Genomic DNA, 17472 nt, shown 5'->3' with positions numbered 1-17472 from the left:
GAGAAAGTCAGGGCCACCTGGGGTTGCAGCGCTGTAGCACCAGGCTGTGCAGATGTCTGAGCTGAAGATGCCGAGATGGGAGTATAAAGGACCAGGTAGAGAAGGACAGGGCTCAGCACGTGGGTCCCAGGGCCAATCGGCTTGGCTTCTGAAGCCGGCTCTGCTACGCACAGCCCTGTGTCCTCGGCCAAGTCACTCCACTTCACTGGGCCTCGGTTTCATATCAAAGGAGGGCGGTGAGGTCCCCATGTCACCTGGTTTGGTGGGACGTGTAAAGGTGTTAGTACTTCTGAAACTTACAAAGCATTTCGAACAATGCAACACACGGATCATCCTCGGGAACGCTAGGTGTTATTACTGAATGTGTGCTATGTGCCAGCTACGGGGCTCTGGGGCATTTTATCTCATCTAATCTCCTTAACCACCTGCAGGGTGGGAGTTAGTAAGCCCACATGACAGACGAGGAAACGCCTCGCTCACGGGAGGTCACGTGCCCTAACCTGCCCAAGAGCTTGGATGCGGGCTCTCTCGCCCTGAACCCCGAGTGGGCCCCGCTTCAGCACAGCATCCCCTGCTAACGCTTCCCGTGATGGACAGCTAGGAACAAGCTCCAGCTACAAAGCAAACAGAGATTCTAATTTGGTTTTGAAATCGATCACGGGATGATCAAGTGGCAGGGGAGGAGTTGTTAGCTGCTCATCGGGATGGTGTGAGAAGTTGCTGCCTGCGTCCTGAATTAAATTCATCTGGTTGCTTTATCATCAGAAACATTCATTTCAATGTGGGGAGGGATTTTTTAAAAAAAACCAACATGAATAATAGATGATGGTTGGCATTTTGGAGGAAGCAGGATCTTTACCTTCTTCCATCTTCCATCAGGGTAATTTATCACTGTCTTTCTCTCTGTCGCCCCTCCCCCACCCTTTTAAATGGATGGGGTAGCCTGTCAGCTCAGCTTGTACTGAAAATGCAGGAGTATAATTCAATAATAAATTCACTCAGAGGCCAGCTGTCAGGAAGCTGGTGTTTATTTGAACTCCATTAGATGATCTCTCCTGCTCAACCTCTCTGAGGGCTCTCTGAGGGTGTCTAGGGCCGGGGCGGGGTGACGGGGGGAGCGGCAAGCAAATGCTTTTCTGTAACTGCTCTGCCACCGACACTTGTGTGTGGCTTCAGAGCTGCAGCGGGCTAATAAAAAATTAGATTGCATACATAATCCTTTCTCCCTCCTTCCCATTATTTCCTTCCTCTTGTAAACTCTTGCTTTTTAAAATTCCTGGAAACTTCGTGCCTTTACAAAGGGTCTGAAAGACATTCTGAAGACTGATGTGACGTCAAGGTGACTTCCCTTCTGTTTATAGCCGGTTTTAAGTCCTAAAGCAGAGGAAGGGCTCTGATTGGGTTAGTGAACACGAGACGGGCATATCTTCCTTAGTTCCTGCCCCGAACCACCTTCCCCACATGTTCCCCGCTGCGTACCAGGATCATAATCTCCAGATTTCCTAAGAACATCTTGACTTCAAATGTTAGAACATGTCTGTTGACTTTGGACTTGTAAAATAATATCGCCATAATTATGTTACAACCACATTAAAATTCTCTGCATTCTCTGATTATCCTGGAAGTTATGCTGGTTCCTCAGTCTAGGATGCATTTTTAAATACTATTCAACTGAAACCCACAGTAAGCAATGCAGCCTATTCCATAGCGCGCACACACGTACGCATAAAACCAAACCATGTTTCATAAAATACATATCCCTTTTATAGTGTTGCCCTGATATTTTCCAGCCAATTATACCCATTTTCATTTAAATCTACTTCTATTAAAAAATGATATCTAGCCCTGGCTCAGCGGTTGGAGCGTCGGCCTGTGGACCAGAGAGTCCCAGGTTCGGTTCCCGCTAGGGGCACGTACCAAAAAACAAACAAACAAACAACAAACAAACAAACAAACAAAAATGATATCTATGCACTAAAGTGATTCACTCATGGGTTGTTGTGACCTGAAGAAGTTGTTGGATAAATAATATTTTAATGGCCAACCTTCCTCACTGGCATCTCTGTCTCAGACCAAAGGCCATCTCCTCCCAGAAGTCTTCGTTCATTAGCTTATTTATCTGTTTGCTCATTCATCTTCAAAAGTGAACATGTACGGTTGCCCACTCTGAGCCAGACCCTGCGCCTGGTGCTGCAGAAACAAGCAGGTAGCGGACACGGCCCCTGTGCTGTGGAGCTCAGGCACCTGGCCGGCAGTGGGAGTGAACTTGAACCCTCGGCCTTGAACCCTCGGAACACTCTGTCTTCACTTCTCTTCAGACCCTCAGCTGCCTCACTGACCCATTCTACCGTTCACTGTGGTATCGTCTGTACCAACCCTCACGCTGGGCACCAGGGGCTCAGTAACTAACAAGACTGGGGACACACGGAGAACCCCAGTGTAATGAAGGACAGATGCCTGTCTTCTCACAGGCCTAGTGCAGAGCAGGTGCTGATCAGTATTTACCAAATACAGCCTGTGCTTTGTGGGTACCTCTGTCCCTCTCTGAGCTGCCCTGCAGCTCCTCTCCATGGGATCTGACCCGTTCTCTAGCATATGATCCTCAGCATCCTTTGGGATGAATGCTCTGGTCACCCACCCCTCCTTTTTCTGAAGTCCTCCTGACTCCTTGAGTCTTTTCTCTTTGGGTTCAGTGTGCCCTGCCAGCTGACTTCTGTAGCAGTCTGTTCTCACCCAACTGGTAGCTTGAGTGAGCTGATAACCTACTAGGCCTAGGGGCCCAGAAAGACTGGATGGACAACACCACATTACTTCTCTCGCAACAGTGTCCTCAAACATGTTATAAACGGATGTTCCGACGACTTGGGGGCGGCCCTTTCATCAGAACCGCTTCCTGTAATCTGCTCACCTGTCCCTCACTGGTAAGCCACAACTTTGCACTAAAGTGATGTGTCTGTCCCGTGTCCAGCCCCTTCATCCCGGGCATCCTTTCCAAGGGAGAGATGCTACCACAGCTGTGTACAGCGAGAAGGCTGCCTTGAGTACACTTGGAGGAGGGGATGTCCTGTGCTGCCCTCCCTTCTCCAGCTGTCTGACCCCGAGCTCCCCGGCCTGGGTCCTGCTATCTGTCCTCCGTATGTGGACAGTCTAGTGGGGATCCTTCCCATCCCACTCACATTTCAGTGGAGGGCACTCTGCACTGTATTCTGCCTGTGACTCCAGGTGAGGGACAGGTGTTCCAGGCAGACGGGGTCCAGGCCAGGAAGGAAAGATGGTTTCCATGCCACCTAATCTGGTGACGGTGGTTCCGTGCCAGCTATGTCCTCTCCTACTTCAGACCCTCCGACGTCATTCCCATCTCCATCACTTTATGCGAAGTTGAGGACAGCCACGGCAGATGTCAGACAGAGCTGCTGCATTCCTCACACCTTTACTGAACACCTGCTGTGGGCCGGGCACAGTCCCGGGCTCTGGGGACACCACGAACCAGCAGCGATCCCGGGGGAGGCCTTCCTCGCTCTAAGCCCATCTGGACGCAGCTCCGCTTCAGTCCTGACTCAGCCTTTGCTTTCCTCTAGGGCTGCGGTTCTCAACCTGTGGGTCGCAGCCCCTTTGGGGATCGAACCACCCTTTCACAGGGGTTGCCTAAGACATAACAGTAGCAAAATTACAGTTATGAAGTAGCGACAAAAATAGTTTTATGGTTGGGGGTCACCACAACATGAGGACTGTATTAAAGGGTCGCGGCACTAGGAAGGTTGAGAAACACTGCTCTAGGGGATGCAGCCCAGCCCAGAGCCCATGCTTGGCTGGGGTCCTCACATCCTGGGGAGCTGCTGCCCACCTCTCCCTGAGGGCCACCTCTGCTCCTGTACCTCTGGCACCAGCTGGGGTGCTACACAAAAGCACGGGGAACCCGTCCCTGAGTCAGACACACAGCTGGGAGTCTGCAGAGCGGAGGAGCTGTGCTCTGGGCCTGCCTTGCCTTGCTGGGCTCGGAAATGCTGCTCGGTTTCTAGGTGACAGCCTGCTTCTTGGAACCTGTTACGTGGACGCCCATTCAGACCACGCGAAATGTGGCTCAACATACGAGGTGCAGGAGGACATGGGTTTGATGTGAGGCCCGGGCCTTGTTACTGTTATACACAGGCACCAAATCAAGTCTGCTCCCCGGTCAGAAGTCCCACTCTCTGGAAAAGTGCCACTGGACGCCTCCCTCATGAGGACCCCAGCTGGCAGGGATGGACTGGACAGTCGAAGCCCGGCTCCTCTCTGGGTGGCCGCTGGACTTTCCCGGAGGGTGGGTTACCCTCAAGTTTTACTTCCGATCAAGGAAGTGGAGTTGAACCTCTTCAAGATCACCACCGTCATGGCCATCACCATCACTGCCATTATCATACAATCAGTGAGCATTTTGTGTGTGGCCAGTACTAGACTGAGATTTTATGTACATTTTTATTTTTTTATTTTTTCATTTAATTCTCATGGCCACCCTCCAGAACAGACGTTATTACCCGACTCTTACGGCTGAGGAAATGAGAGCTCAGAGAAGTTAAGAAATTTTCCCAAGGTCACAGAGCTAGAAAGTGGATGCAACTGACTTCAGATCCAGCTCTGCCTAATTCCAGGGCCTGGGCGATTTCCACTAGGCCAGGCTGGGCCACACAAGCCCCCGTTTCCCGAGCGCCTGTGTACCAAGTCCTGTGCTAGGTGCTCATTTCTGTGAATGCTTTCAGTGGCTTTCGTGAGTAGTTGCTATTATTGCCAATTTATAATTGGAGGCGGGTGCACAAAGGTTAACTCATTTCCCTGACGCCACACGGAGCTAGTGGAGGTAAAGCCAAGTTCAGACTCTGGGCACTTTCTGTTATTCCACATTCAGAAAGGACAGCGACAACCCAAGCTCAGCAACTGATTTCACTGTATCCCAATGATGCAAATAAGCTCTGTCTCACCGGCCCAGTCTGAGGTCCTGAAATACCAAGGAGGTCGTCCACAGAGAGAGGCATCTGCTACCTCCTGGGCTTGTTTCACCCAGAAATCTATTTGGGGATACTCAGTAGTGATGGACAGCTGTTTCCTCTGACTCTAGATCAGTGAGGAACACGGACATAACGACTCAGAGAAACGTTAGGTGAAAGGAATGTTTACAGTAACATTTGGATGCTTCCATTATCCATTCATGTGTAGAGCAAATACTAGAGTCCGGAATTACAGGTTTGAAGAGTCTCTTCTCTGAAAGCATCTGTAATTTAACTGAAGGTGACAGATATAGAAACAATGATGTGGGAGCTGACTTCTACTCCTGTTTCTGCTTCTAATCTGTAATGTGATTTTCAGTAGATTTAACCTCTGCAGACTCTGAATCTGCAGTATAAAATCAAGTCAACTAGATAATGTATCTATCCACCCTCCTTCCTACTATTCCTCCCTCCACCCCTCCCTCTCTCCTTCCTTCCTTCCATTTCTTCATTGTTCAAGGCAGTATCTATGCATATTTGTCTTGAGCAACTAAGTGCTAAAATGAATAATATGATGCAGCCCTTTCCTGGAGGACTCAGTTGAGAGGGAGGACAGACACTCACCTATCTGTATATTAAGCCACTTGCCCAGAGCCGAGCCAGGATTGGACACACGAGTTGGCCTGACTCTGAGGCCTACGCACTGCCCTTCTGCTGAGAGGTCCATTTCTCCCAGTACAGGTTCCTCAAGTCCCCTACTGGACAGCCTCCTACCGCAAGTCAGACCTGCTGCAGCCACAGTACTGAGACCCCCGGGCAGGTCCCACGGTGATCCACGGCACACAAGCAGCAGGCTTGGTGAGTGACCAGAGGACATAAAGGGGTACATGGTCCCTGCTGGCACTGATCAGGTTGGCATAGTAAAGGCACCCCTGAAGCAGGACAGCCACCGGAAGCCAAGCAGCCCTAGCCCCAATCAGATTCCATAATGGGTCCAGTGAGGAAAGGCTAAGTAATATTGCCCTTGGTTGGAATAATATTTATATCTCCAGGAGATTAAAAGAACTCAGGCCTTGGGAAGGCCCACAAGCATACACACAAAATCATGCAACTGAATTAAGAGAGCGGGAAGCTTCGTACCCAGAGACAAAAGCAGCATTTCTGGCCAAGATAAAGGAATAGGTTTGTCCTCCTGCTATGTCTGCTCCTGGCTCTGCCATTTGTCTAGCCTGTGGATTTGGGTTCTCAATATTCTCAGGGTAGTTTGAAGGGTTTGGATTATAAAGTACTTCCATCTCTAAAAAGGTTCAAGTTAGCACTGGCCAGAGTGGCTCAGTTGGCTGAGCATCGCCCATGCACCAGGAGGTTGCCGGCTTGATTCCTGGTCAGAGTACGTGCCTGGGGTATGAGCTCCATCTCCAGTAGGGGGATGGGTAGGGGGCAGCCAATTGATGTTTCTTCCTCTCCCTTCCTCTCCCTTCCTCTAAGTCAGTAAAAACATACTAAAAAAATAAAAAGTTTGAATGCTTTTACACACTCGTGTCATGCCCTTCTGGCTGGGCTCAGAGCCCTCTCTGCTTCACTCTCGGGTCTTGTCCTTGCTCCTGGGAGGAAGGGGGGGCTGGGGAAATCATGGGCCCTGGGGTCCAGTAGGCCCTGGTGTGAATCTGGCTCCATCACAGCCCAGTACTGAGGCCTTCTCCTTGGAGCCCCAGTTACACTCTGGGGATGATACTACTTATGAGGGTGGCTCCCCTGATTCCTTCTTAGGTCCCTGCTCTTCTCCCCGAGCAAACTTCTGTGTGTTTGGGGTGTCAACTCCTGCTTTTCTGGTGATGGCTCCCAAATCAAGATCTCCAGCCCTAACCTCCGGTGAGCCCAGGATGGCTTATGAACTGCAAACAGATGTTTCCTCTCGGGCGTGCCGCTGCGCTTGTCCCGTCCTTGTCCTCACTGTGCTCAGGTGCTGCTCACCACCTTGCTCCCAGCCCTGCTCCGGGTATCGCATCTGCCCAGGCATCCAAGTAAGAGTCTCCTGACTCTGGCAACCCCCAGACTCGACCCTGACTAAGCCCTGCCGATATGTCCCCCTTTAAACGGAACTTGAGGATGTGCTTCACCGTTCCCAACCCTCATCGTTACCCCACTGTCCCCTTAAGGCAGGCATTCTCGACACAAGTCAGGGACACAGAAGGCACGCAATCTGTGACTGCTTAATTGAACTGTGTGGACTTTTATAGAAACCTCTGCGTAGAAGGCATCACTACATTGGAAGATGTTCAAAGGAAATGACCATGAATCCCTCCTTCTTGGATACCTTTTCCTGTGCCCTTTCATGCTTCTGGGTCTCTGGACAATCTACTCCTCCCTGGGCACCCTCTCCCTCCCTTGCCAAGATATTTCTTTCTCGTCTTTAAGATTCAATTCTTAAGTACTGGCCTCCCCCTCCCCCCTACCCAGGAGCACCTCCTCTATGGTCCCAGAGTGCCCTGGGGCATTATTCTGGCCTCTCCCATGGGAACTGTCCCCCCGCCCCCCATAGTAGATATGAATGACCACTGAGCAGGGCTGTGTTCTGTTCATCTCTGGTTCCAGCACAGGGCCTGGCAGAGAGGAGACCTCAGAGGAAAACCGCCCAGTGGCTGCACAACTGGAGACTTGTGAGAGGAAGCATGGGCGTACGGCCTGGGGTCCCAGCAGATGTGCCCCGCCGCCAGCCTGACACGAGTTCTGGACGTCGGCTCTGAGGGTGCACAGTGTTAAGGCCGTTCACCCGGAGGCTCCCGAGTCACTAACAGCTGCCTGCATAGCGGGCACTGATCCCACATTCCCTCTGGACCTCTGACTTTTCCTTCTCCCCACCTATCACCCAGCAGGAACAACAAAACTATGCTCATAGAAAACTCCACATGCCTCGGATGGCACATCTTCTAAATGTGGGCATCCGAGGCTGCTGCTCTGCCCCCCTGACATTCCATCAGGAGCCTTCGATGCCCACCCTCCCGCCCCCCCGCCCCCCCACGTGTTGCCCTGGAGGTGATTCAGTTCCCCCTGGAGAGTCACAGCCGGAGCCAGGGCCCAGTGGACTCACCCTCCATCAAAGGGGTTCTCCCCGGGGATGATGTGTGTACTGTCCCTGCCCACAAGGAACTTGATGCGGTCGTAGAAGGAGTGCAGGTTCTGCTGGGACACAGGCGCCTGTGTCTCCTGGATGATGTCCAGTGGGTCCGGGGAGCCCAGGCACAGTGGGTTGACATGACAGAGAGGCTGGAGGCAGCAGTCGGGGTCCATGCAGTCCACCAAGCCATCTGCAGGGGGACAGAGCATGAGGGTTACGTCACTGTGTTCAGTCAGCCACGTGTGTCCACAACACCTTCATCCGCTTCTGCATTTTCCACTCACTGAAAAACGTTATTTAGTGCCTGATGTAAACCATGGCCTTTGCCGGGCACCGAGGCGATCCAGGTGCTTCAGATCTGATCCCAACCCACTAACTAGTCTTGTAGGAGAGACAGACAAGTTCGTGTACTGTGCACATGTGCTCCATTTTTTCCCCCCAAAGATGGAGAGGTAAGGGAACACATTGAACACTGAAGTTGCTAAATTCAGAGGATGAACTCAGAAGGGGGTGGGGGAAGAGGGTGAGACTGCAGAGGCCGGCAGGGACACGCTGTGGGCCTGGGAGGGTGCCGGTTAGAAGGTACACATTTTACCCCAGGGACACTGGGAGCCACTGAGAGCCACTGAGAGCCACTGAAAAGTCTTAAGCAGGGCGTGGAAGCTGGGTGCTGCACGGGAGTGGGTGCTGAGGTGGCACAGGTACACATAATGGCTGCTGAGACCAGAGTACTAACAGTGGGGATGGAGAGGGGCGGGTGGTTTTGAGACATTCAGGAGGTAAAAACATGCAGTAAGACTTGGGGATTGGCAGGCTTTGGGGAACGAGGAAGAGGCATCTCTCCCAGCTGCAAGCCAAGTGTGTGCAGACGGGCTCCGCCCTCTGTGGGAGGGGCCTTCCGGGTTTACTAGATGTTTCTAGTCTCTGGCTGAGTTGCCATGAGCAGAGAATTCTCTCTACCACATGGATGAATTTCTTCAGGACTGAAATTTATACTACACGGTGCAGCTTCCCCAAGTTCAAACAAAGACATTCCATTAGACCGCAGATTTTTGCTTACATGATCCTAAAGTATTTTTAAAGCACACAATAGATAACTTAAAATGGATAACAAACCCAGGGATTAGAGGATGCTGTCCTAAGTGAGTATAGAAAAGCCCACACAGTCTGTGGCTTTGTCGGCAGAGAACAGTCTAAGGACCCACGTTCTTGGGGGTTGGGGGGGGGGGAGGATCAGATTCTGTCTATCTTGCTTATTAGCTTGTGGCTTTGGGCAAACTTCCCCCCCACCCCGGGGGCATAGATCCTGTTCTGGTTATCTCTGTTGTATCCTCAGCACTTAGGATAGGTGCTTAAAACATGACTGTTAAATAGATAAACGAATGAAAATGGAATGAATTAACACATGAATCAGGAAATGAAACCAAATGATAACATCAAACCGTAGAAGCCAGAACAGCATTCTCTTCATTCTAGTTATTAAACAGTGTTATGTGGTGAGAGGATCGACGAGGCTCAGACACTGAGTTCAAGCTCCAGATTGAGTTTCTGTGCTTACTGGAGCCCATCTCATCACCGACATGCCCTCACGTCTGTCTGTGGGTCTGCTGCCCACCAGAGCACCACCGCATATGCACTGGCTAGACTGGGTGCCCACCCACAAGGCAGCACCCCTACGCCTCCTTACTCGCCTCAGGGTGTCATGGCCTCAGGCGAGCTACTTGATTTCCCTGAAACCCAGTTTTCTTTTTTTCTCTTAATAAACTAGGGACAAACATCCCTTACATTTCTTGCTCGCTTCTGCATGGTATCCAAGCCCGTATACCTTCCCTGAGGGCAGCACAGAGGTAAAGGGCATGGATTCCCGAGCCAGGCTGACTGGAGGCAAATCCTGGCTCTGAAACTACTGCTGTGTGACCATGGGCGCGTCACTCAAACTCTCTGGCTTCCGTTTCTCACCTCCCTTACAAGGGGATTATAAGAGTGTCACATAAGTATCTGTTACATAAATAAATACTCCCTCAAGTCTAGCAGAGTACCTGGCACACAGCAAGTACTGAATAAGGGGTGGCTCCCCGTCCTGACCCTGAGCCTAAATCAGGTTCACTGAAGTGAAGGGCCATTTGCCTTTTTGTGTGCTCACCTGCCAGATTCATTCTGAGAGGTGGACAGGCCCCTGGTCACCCAGCACTGTCCTGGGTCCTGGCTTGTGACTCCTGTCCCAGTTCCCAGACATGCCGACTAACTGCCTAGCAAAGCACCTGTCTCCTGCAGTCGGCGGGCTCCGTCATGCTTTCTCGACCGCCCTGTCAGACATTGCTTAAACACGTAATTAAAGCCGGAGCTGAGGGTCATTTGCATCCTGCTATTGACGTTAGCATGGCAGATTCACCGCCACATCCGTAACTCGGCAGAAATGCTCCATATTCAATCTCGGCGAGCAGGGACGCTGACCGTTACATCGGCTAGCACAATTGAAGGGCCGTGAGAAGTCCTGGCTAATTTGAAATTTTATGAGCTCTTGCCTCCTCTTGTTGACCACAGAGCCGTCCCTGGAAGGCAGTCTGTTGTCTCTTTAGAAACGCTCTGCTCTGTGGCACCTTGGAAGAAGGTTTGCCAGGAATTACTGTTACTGTTACTAAAACTTTCGATGTGAGCCTGATGGTGACGACGGTGATGATCATCACAGCTGCCGCCCCCTCGGCGATCGGCACTGTGCTAAATGCTGTACGAGGAGCGTTTTCGGGGACAGTGTCACGGAGTCTTCCCAGCTCTGCAGAGTAGCCACGCCTGCCCTCATCACCCTCACGGGGTAAAGTAACCGGGTCAAGGTCTCATAGTCGGTGAAGAAGCTGACTCAGAAATCTGAACTCAGGTCTCTGTGAGGCAGGAGAGGGTTGAGTCCTGAAGAGAGTTTTAGGGACTACTGCTTAAAGGGGAAGCCCGGTTTCTGAGTCCTGCTGGAACACCTCGCCCCTGCACTCCCAGCCACACTCGTCTCCCACTCTGTCATTGTGAGCTTCTCGGTCTCCCTCCGAGACAACGTGCTCCTGGAGATCGGGGCTGTCACTCATTCCAGGACCCCAGGGTCTACTGCTCTAGCTTTCACCTTCATCCTTGCCTCTGGAATATGGGACACCCCCACATCCCTGCCTTTTCCCTTTTAAAAACAAATTCAGCAGTGAGTTTTACAAACACATGGTTTCTTTGTGACGATCTAGCTGGCCATCCTGCTGGGATCAGAAATCTCAGCAAGGGCTTTGAGCTGCAGTTGGCCCATCTACAAAGTGAATAATCAGACTGACCTCACGGAGACACTGGGAGGATCAGGTGAGATCATGGATGCGGAGCACTTAGCATGATGACCGGCACCTTACTGCTTGATAACAATAGTTACTACTAGCTCCTGGCCCGGTGCCTCCCTTAACAGGCACCCTGATAACAGACCTGCGTTCGGCCCTTGGTGGCCCCTCCCTGGGCATACATTTCCAGGCAGCCTTTGGATGCAGCCTGGCCTGGGAGGGCTGGATTAGATCCACATGGCCATGGCAACATGCCTGTGAGTGAGGACGGGGGAGAACTCAGGGGACTGGAAAAGCGGGGTTCTCCGAAAGGGAGATGCCACGCAAACAGTGCCCTTACGCCAGATCCTGGGACTGGGATTGTTCACTGTGCTGTGCAGGCCAGTGGTTGAGGTCAGGCCCAGGGTTCTGCTGCCTGTACCTTCCTATGTGGTCACACTCCCCAGTCATTCAGTCGGCAAATACCTGCTAAGGAGTGAATGTGGGCAAAACCTCTGCTAATTGAGACTACTGTATTTAAATGAAACATGCACGTATTTTAAAAACTTGGAGGGCCCATACAGTTGTCAGCAAAGGCTCGGTGTACAAGGCCAGCTTCCAGGCGAACCCCTCTCTGTAGTGTCACACAGCACGTGGCAGCCTGAACCAGGGCACACGGCCCCTCTGCAGCAATAGAGAACCTTCCAGTTCCATTTTCTTAGGCACAGGTGGCACTTTTAGAAGAGTCACGTTGAAAGGGAAAAGTGTGCTTTGGGGACAGAAAAATAAATTTGGGGGTAGACTAGAAATACATCAATACACAGTTTTCGAGAGTCTCCGGTTTGGCCAGTCTGGAAACAGTCACCTTCCGTAAGCACTTCGTACTCATTGATTGCACATGACACACAAGTCGGTTGATTATCTGACCTCCATGTTTCATGTGCTTGCTGCTCCCTTTCCGAGGCCTCATTGTAACGCCAGAAAAACATCGAACAAAAAACAAAGCGAAAAACACCAAAAAGCTCAACACCACCAATAGGAAAAGAGAGAGGATGTTCCTCTCTGTCCTTAAAGTCTTCAATAAAATCCTCCTAAACCCTGAACCCTGACTTTGGGAAAAGAACCTGTTGCCCCCAGAAGGGTTCCCTTCCTCGCGGTTCTGAAGGCCTCCTCCTGTCCTTACTGGTGAAAGTGGAGAGGACAGAAGAAAATGTCAGGGCTCCCTGGGGCTGGGAGTGGCGAGCAACCCTGTCCAGCATCGGATTCTGGCGGGAGGGGAGGGCTCAGGGAAGGGGGATGGAAATGGCCAGGAAAAAGGCAGAATGGAAATGAAAAGAAAAGGTAAAAGGAAGGAAGAAAGAAAGAAGAAAAGAAAAAAGAGGGAGGAAAAACAGAAAGAAAACAAGGGGTTAGTTTTCCGGGGCACTAGATGCACATTCCAAAGTGGATCATGTACCTGTGAGCCTTGAACTTGAAGACGCCCTCCCTGTGCTGAAATGCTGCACGGTGCCTTGGTTTTTGCTAACATTTCCATCGAGGTGCTATCAACTTGAGGACGAGGGCTATGCCATTTCCTCCTGCATCTCTCCTCAGTGCCTACCCTGCTGGTGGGCGTCAAATGACCTTGAGAAGCAGAGGCAAGAGTATGTGGCAGAGTAGCACCCAGGCCAGAAGTCTGAGGATCCGTGTCCTTCCACGGGCCTGCACTCTCCAGCTGCGATACCTAGGGCGTGTCCCTTCGCATGTGTGACATGTCATTTATTCAGGCAAAACTGACATGATAAGCTCTGCCAACCTCTCCGGGATGCTGAAAGGTTCCTACGTGGTGAAGTGTGAGTCATTCAACGTGAGACATTTTGGTGTCCTTCCCATGCCTTTGGCTGTCCCCACAGTCCCTCTGCAGACAGGCACAGGGGCACAGGGGTGGGCGAAGCCCTCTGCCATCACTTGCAGTCCTGACTAGAAGTGGTTCTCTGTTCACTTTGTGATGTTAAAAGCTGCCAATGACCTTGGCTGGGGGGACCGTGGGTGACTCACCTCCCTCTCTGATGTCAGTGTCCTCATCTGTAATGTGGAAGGTCAGTGGGCAGCTTCTGGGGCTAACCTGCCCGACAGCCACCTTCTGGCTGTACATGCCACAGGTCCATGAGAATTCTATCGAAGGTGGGCAGCTAGCCTTCTCACCTTTACAAATGAGGACATCGGGGCTTCGGGTTAAGTGAATTACCTATTGTCACGCTACTAGTAAAGTGGTCGAGTTGGGAATTTGGTCCCTTGTCTCTCTCCTAATCCAGCTGTTAGGTACCCTTCCACAGTCTACATTTATTTCTCTACCCCTCCCCGTCACAGGGGGCAGCAACTGACCTGTTTATGTCTGCATACTAAGTGCAGAGACAGTGCCTTGCACACAGAGCACTGTATTTGTTGAATGAATGAAAAAAAATGAACAAATGATTATGTGAGGATCTCAAATCGGTCAGTCTGGCAGGGCCCATGGGGGGCCCTGGGATGTAATGAAGCCATCCCCCTCTCCCCAGAATAACTTGTTCCTTTCCTTAGAAAGGAGGGACAGGGGACAGACCTGTTCTTGTAGCACCTGTGACATGGCTGGCAGGCCCTGTGTTGGGCACTGGACCGGCAGGAATAAGAGTCATGCCTCCAAAGGATTCAGTTTGGGGGGTCAGACAGAGATAACAAAGTGCCAAAGAAGAAGGAAACCAGGGGTGGAGGGGCTGTGGAAGTCCGAAGGTGGGGACCCAAATCAGGCCAGGGGCTGGAATATTTCTGGGAAGAGAAATCTTCAACAGAGGCTATAAGGGTGGTCAAGAATAAGCCAAAAGGAAAACAGAGCTGAGGCAGGTTGGGGAAATTTGCGGGCTGGTACACTCTTTGCATCATAGTTGTCTGCATGGTTCCTTAAATTGATAGCCCTGCGGACAGTGTATAACAAGTCCATCTGTCTCTCCGCAGGCTCAGCCCTCCCCCGCTCCGCAGCGCATCAGCCGGCCGCGCCTGGCGGCTCCTGTCTGCAGCCTGACCACAGAGCTGTTTCACTGCAGACTGTGAGCAGCATCTGGGAGGCCCTGGGGGGAGGGGGATGAGCCTCTTTTTCTGTACACATCTGGGAGAAGTTTTTGTCATTTGCTATAATAAATTCTGTGCCTTCTTTGAAAAAGCTTGCAAAATCTTTATCTGTCCCTTAGAACACAGAATTTTTAAAGGTCAATTTCTCTCGTCTCTTATCACAAGAAATGTGGTTTAGAGCTAGACGGAAGGGTGAGCAAATTCTATGGCTTTCTGTGAACTCTCTGCTCCGGCAATGGGAGCGGGGCAGGAGGGAGGACAGAGCTTTGTTCTCAGTTTTCCCGAAACGTCTCTTTCCAGGTTGCCTCTATCAATTATCTGTAGTGCAATCTGTGCTTATTTTTCACGGGACCGACACTGCCTAAAGAGATTACCACACCTTGACGCTTATGAAAGATTCTTTATCATGAGGGGTCTGGTTACATTCCAGTGGATTTTTTATTCAGCCTTCTTGTTAAACACTCGCTCCATTCCCATCCTAGCTCTCCCACTTTGGGCCAAGCACTTCAGCTCACGGAGCCTCAGTTTCCCCACATGTAGATGTGTGCCTTGCAAGGGGGGGTGAGGGCTGGCGCTCCTCCGTAGTGTCCAGCAGGGTGCCTGGCACCTAGGGGCGCTCTCTGAATGATGGCTATTAGTTTCCTTTTCGTACATTTAAGTCTTTTCCCTTCTAGCAATGACCATATAACAGTTTAATATATAATTTTTTTTAAAAATCCTCACCCGAGGACATTTTTGCATTTATATTCAGATAGAGTGGGAGGGAAAGAGGGAGGAAGAGAAAGAGAGAAACATCAATGTGAGAGAGACCCATTGAGTGGTTGCCACCCACATGACCCCAACCGGGGCCGGGGACAAACCGCAACCGAGCTACATGCCCTTAGTGGGAACCGAACCCGCGTCCCTCTGGTCTGTGGGCTGATGCTCTAACTGCTGAGCCAAACAGGCCAGGGCTTGAAATATAAATTTTGATCCAGAAATAAAAAAAGGTCAAAATACCTTATATGGAGAAAAATAGTATACTCATAAGTGAAGAAGTAGAATATAAAATTTTAGAGAGAGCATCATTTCAATGTTTAAGAATGATTATTTATCTATGAATGGATATTTCTTTCATAATCAGTATCATGCTTCTGCGAGTCCAGGTGGAGAGGAGCAGGAGAAAGAGAACCGGATTTGCAGGTGAGGAAGTCGAGTGACTCACTCCAGGTCACGCAGCCCACGGGAGCCGGTGTGAATCCAACCTGGGGACAGCTCCTCCACTCTGGCTCACTGAGCTGTGCCGCCTCGCAGGCCCTTGACACGTGCCACCTGCAACCCCGCCGCGGCCCTGCGAGGCGGGCACTGTGGGCCTTTATTTATAGTCGCTTTGCACGTTTGGGCACGTTCATCACCTCTGACATGGGCAGGAAAGGAACACCCTGCTGAAGGTCCGTGTGGAACAAATGGGAAGAAGCCTGTGGCAGCACTTCACACGGGGTTGGTAAAAGGCACCACGGGGGCGGGGCACACCTTCTTCACCAAGTGGGCACCCCGGGGGATTCACCTTGGTGCACCAGCGCCTCGGTGCCTGCCCGCCCTCTGCTCCCTCTCCCCAGCAGTGCCCTGGGTGAAATCTGGGGGCATTCGAGACTGGCTGGGCAGCTCTGACGGAGGACCGGGAGGCTGGGAATCACTGAGTCCCACTCAGGGTCTGCTTCTTGTTTTTAAATCTAGACAACAACCATAAACACAAACGAAACAAACCAGTACAGCTAAACCCAACTCAGCCACATTGTATAACTTTTTTTTTTGGTCTCATAGTTTAATAACACTGCAACTGCATTTTCAATGAAGCTTGAAATTCAAGTTTAATTTGTTAAGGTTTGCTTTAAGCCTAGTAAATTGGGAAAGACGAGAAACTGGGAGTTCTCAGATAACTTCAAGGACCACAGCGGGGGTTCTGAAGTCTGGGCACCCCAGAAGCTCGCTTGGGGCCAGACCTCACAAACCATGGCAGTTTCTGCTCGGTGCAGGCTGTGTGAGCCCTGGTTTCCTCCTCACAGGGAAACAGTAAGGGGACAGGAATACCACGTGCCTCCCAGTGATGTCGGGGGGACAACAATTGCTTTGCAAACTGAAATGGTGCGAGTTATTCTTCTCATACTCCGGTTGGCTTTGTGATGCTGCCATAGCCTACTTCAATTCATGTAAGTACTCACACTACATTTCTAGCAGGCGGGTCAATCGGTCACCAGGAGAAGGTGGAAGTGCTCTAGGGTTTTGGGGTCACGTGGAATGAGTCCTGGGTGTTGGTCCAGGCCGTGTTCATGACTTCCTGTGTGGCTTTGATGTGTACGATGTCACATTCCCTCTTTGGGGGTCCCGCTTCCCTGTCTGCAACATGCAGGGGAGTAGAGGAGGGAGCTGGACTTGATGTCCTCTGTCCCTTCCAGTCCTGTCATTCGACATTCAACTGCTGATTCCTTCTCCATGCCCTTGAGTCAGATCAGCCAAGGACACTCACTCAGCGAGACCCTGACACTTCTTCCCTCCACCCTGACTGACTTGTGAGGGATTTTGCTGTGTCCCGCATCATGGCTGGAATGAAGGCACCGACTTCATCCTGCCTCCGTTGGATGGAGTGGTCTGGGTAACGTTTCTTCCAGACGACTATGAGCTGCCTGAGGGAGGAAGACTGGGCCGTGTTCGTTGGTCTTCGTACCCATCGGAAAGGAGTCTGGTGACTTGCAGACAGCAGGAACCTGGCAAATGTGTGCCCGACTGAACTGAAAACAGCCCAGAGCTGAGTCCCGCGCGGCCTTGGACAGCCTGCCCTGCTTCTCCCTCCACTAAGACCGCCCCCACTTGGTCGAGACCCAGAGTGACAGAGAGGCCAGTGAGGATGGGCCTGTCTCCACCCACAGGGTTGTTTCATCTGTGCCACTGTGCAAAGCAGGGACCCCCCCCCCCCGCCGGCTCCTCCAAAGGGTGGACAGCCCACTGTTTCCTCATTTCACAGTTAAGAACTCAAGGCCAAGCACCCTCA

At 51.4% G+C, this 17472-nt stretch overlaps 1 protein-coding gene across 3 annotated transcripts in view; it reads right to left on the bottom strand.

The window, feature by feature from the left end:
• Positions 1–17472, bottom strand: part of TENM4 (teneurin transmembrane protein 4) — a 390035-nt gene that overhangs the window by 81947 nt on the left and 290616 nt on the right. For all 3 annotated transcript variants that reach the window (XM_036259322.1, XM_036259324.1, XM_036259323.1), the window contains one exon: positions 8053–8269. In XM_036259322.1, the coding sequence (XP_036115215.1) occupies positions 8053–8269 (217 nt within the window). The remainder of the gene's footprint in view (positions 1–8052; positions 8270–17472) is intronic.

The sequence above is a fragment of the Molossus molossus genome, unplaced genomic scaffold, assembly GCF_014108415.1.
Source record: "Molossus molossus isolate mMolMol1 unplaced genomic scaffold, mMolMol1.p scaffold_m16_p_13, whole genome shotgun sequence".
NCBI lineage: Eukaryota > Metazoa > Chordata > Mammalia > Chiroptera > Molossidae > Molossus > Molossus molossus.
Note: the sequence above shows the minus strand (reverse complement) of the source record. Positions and strands in the feature narration are given on the sequence as shown.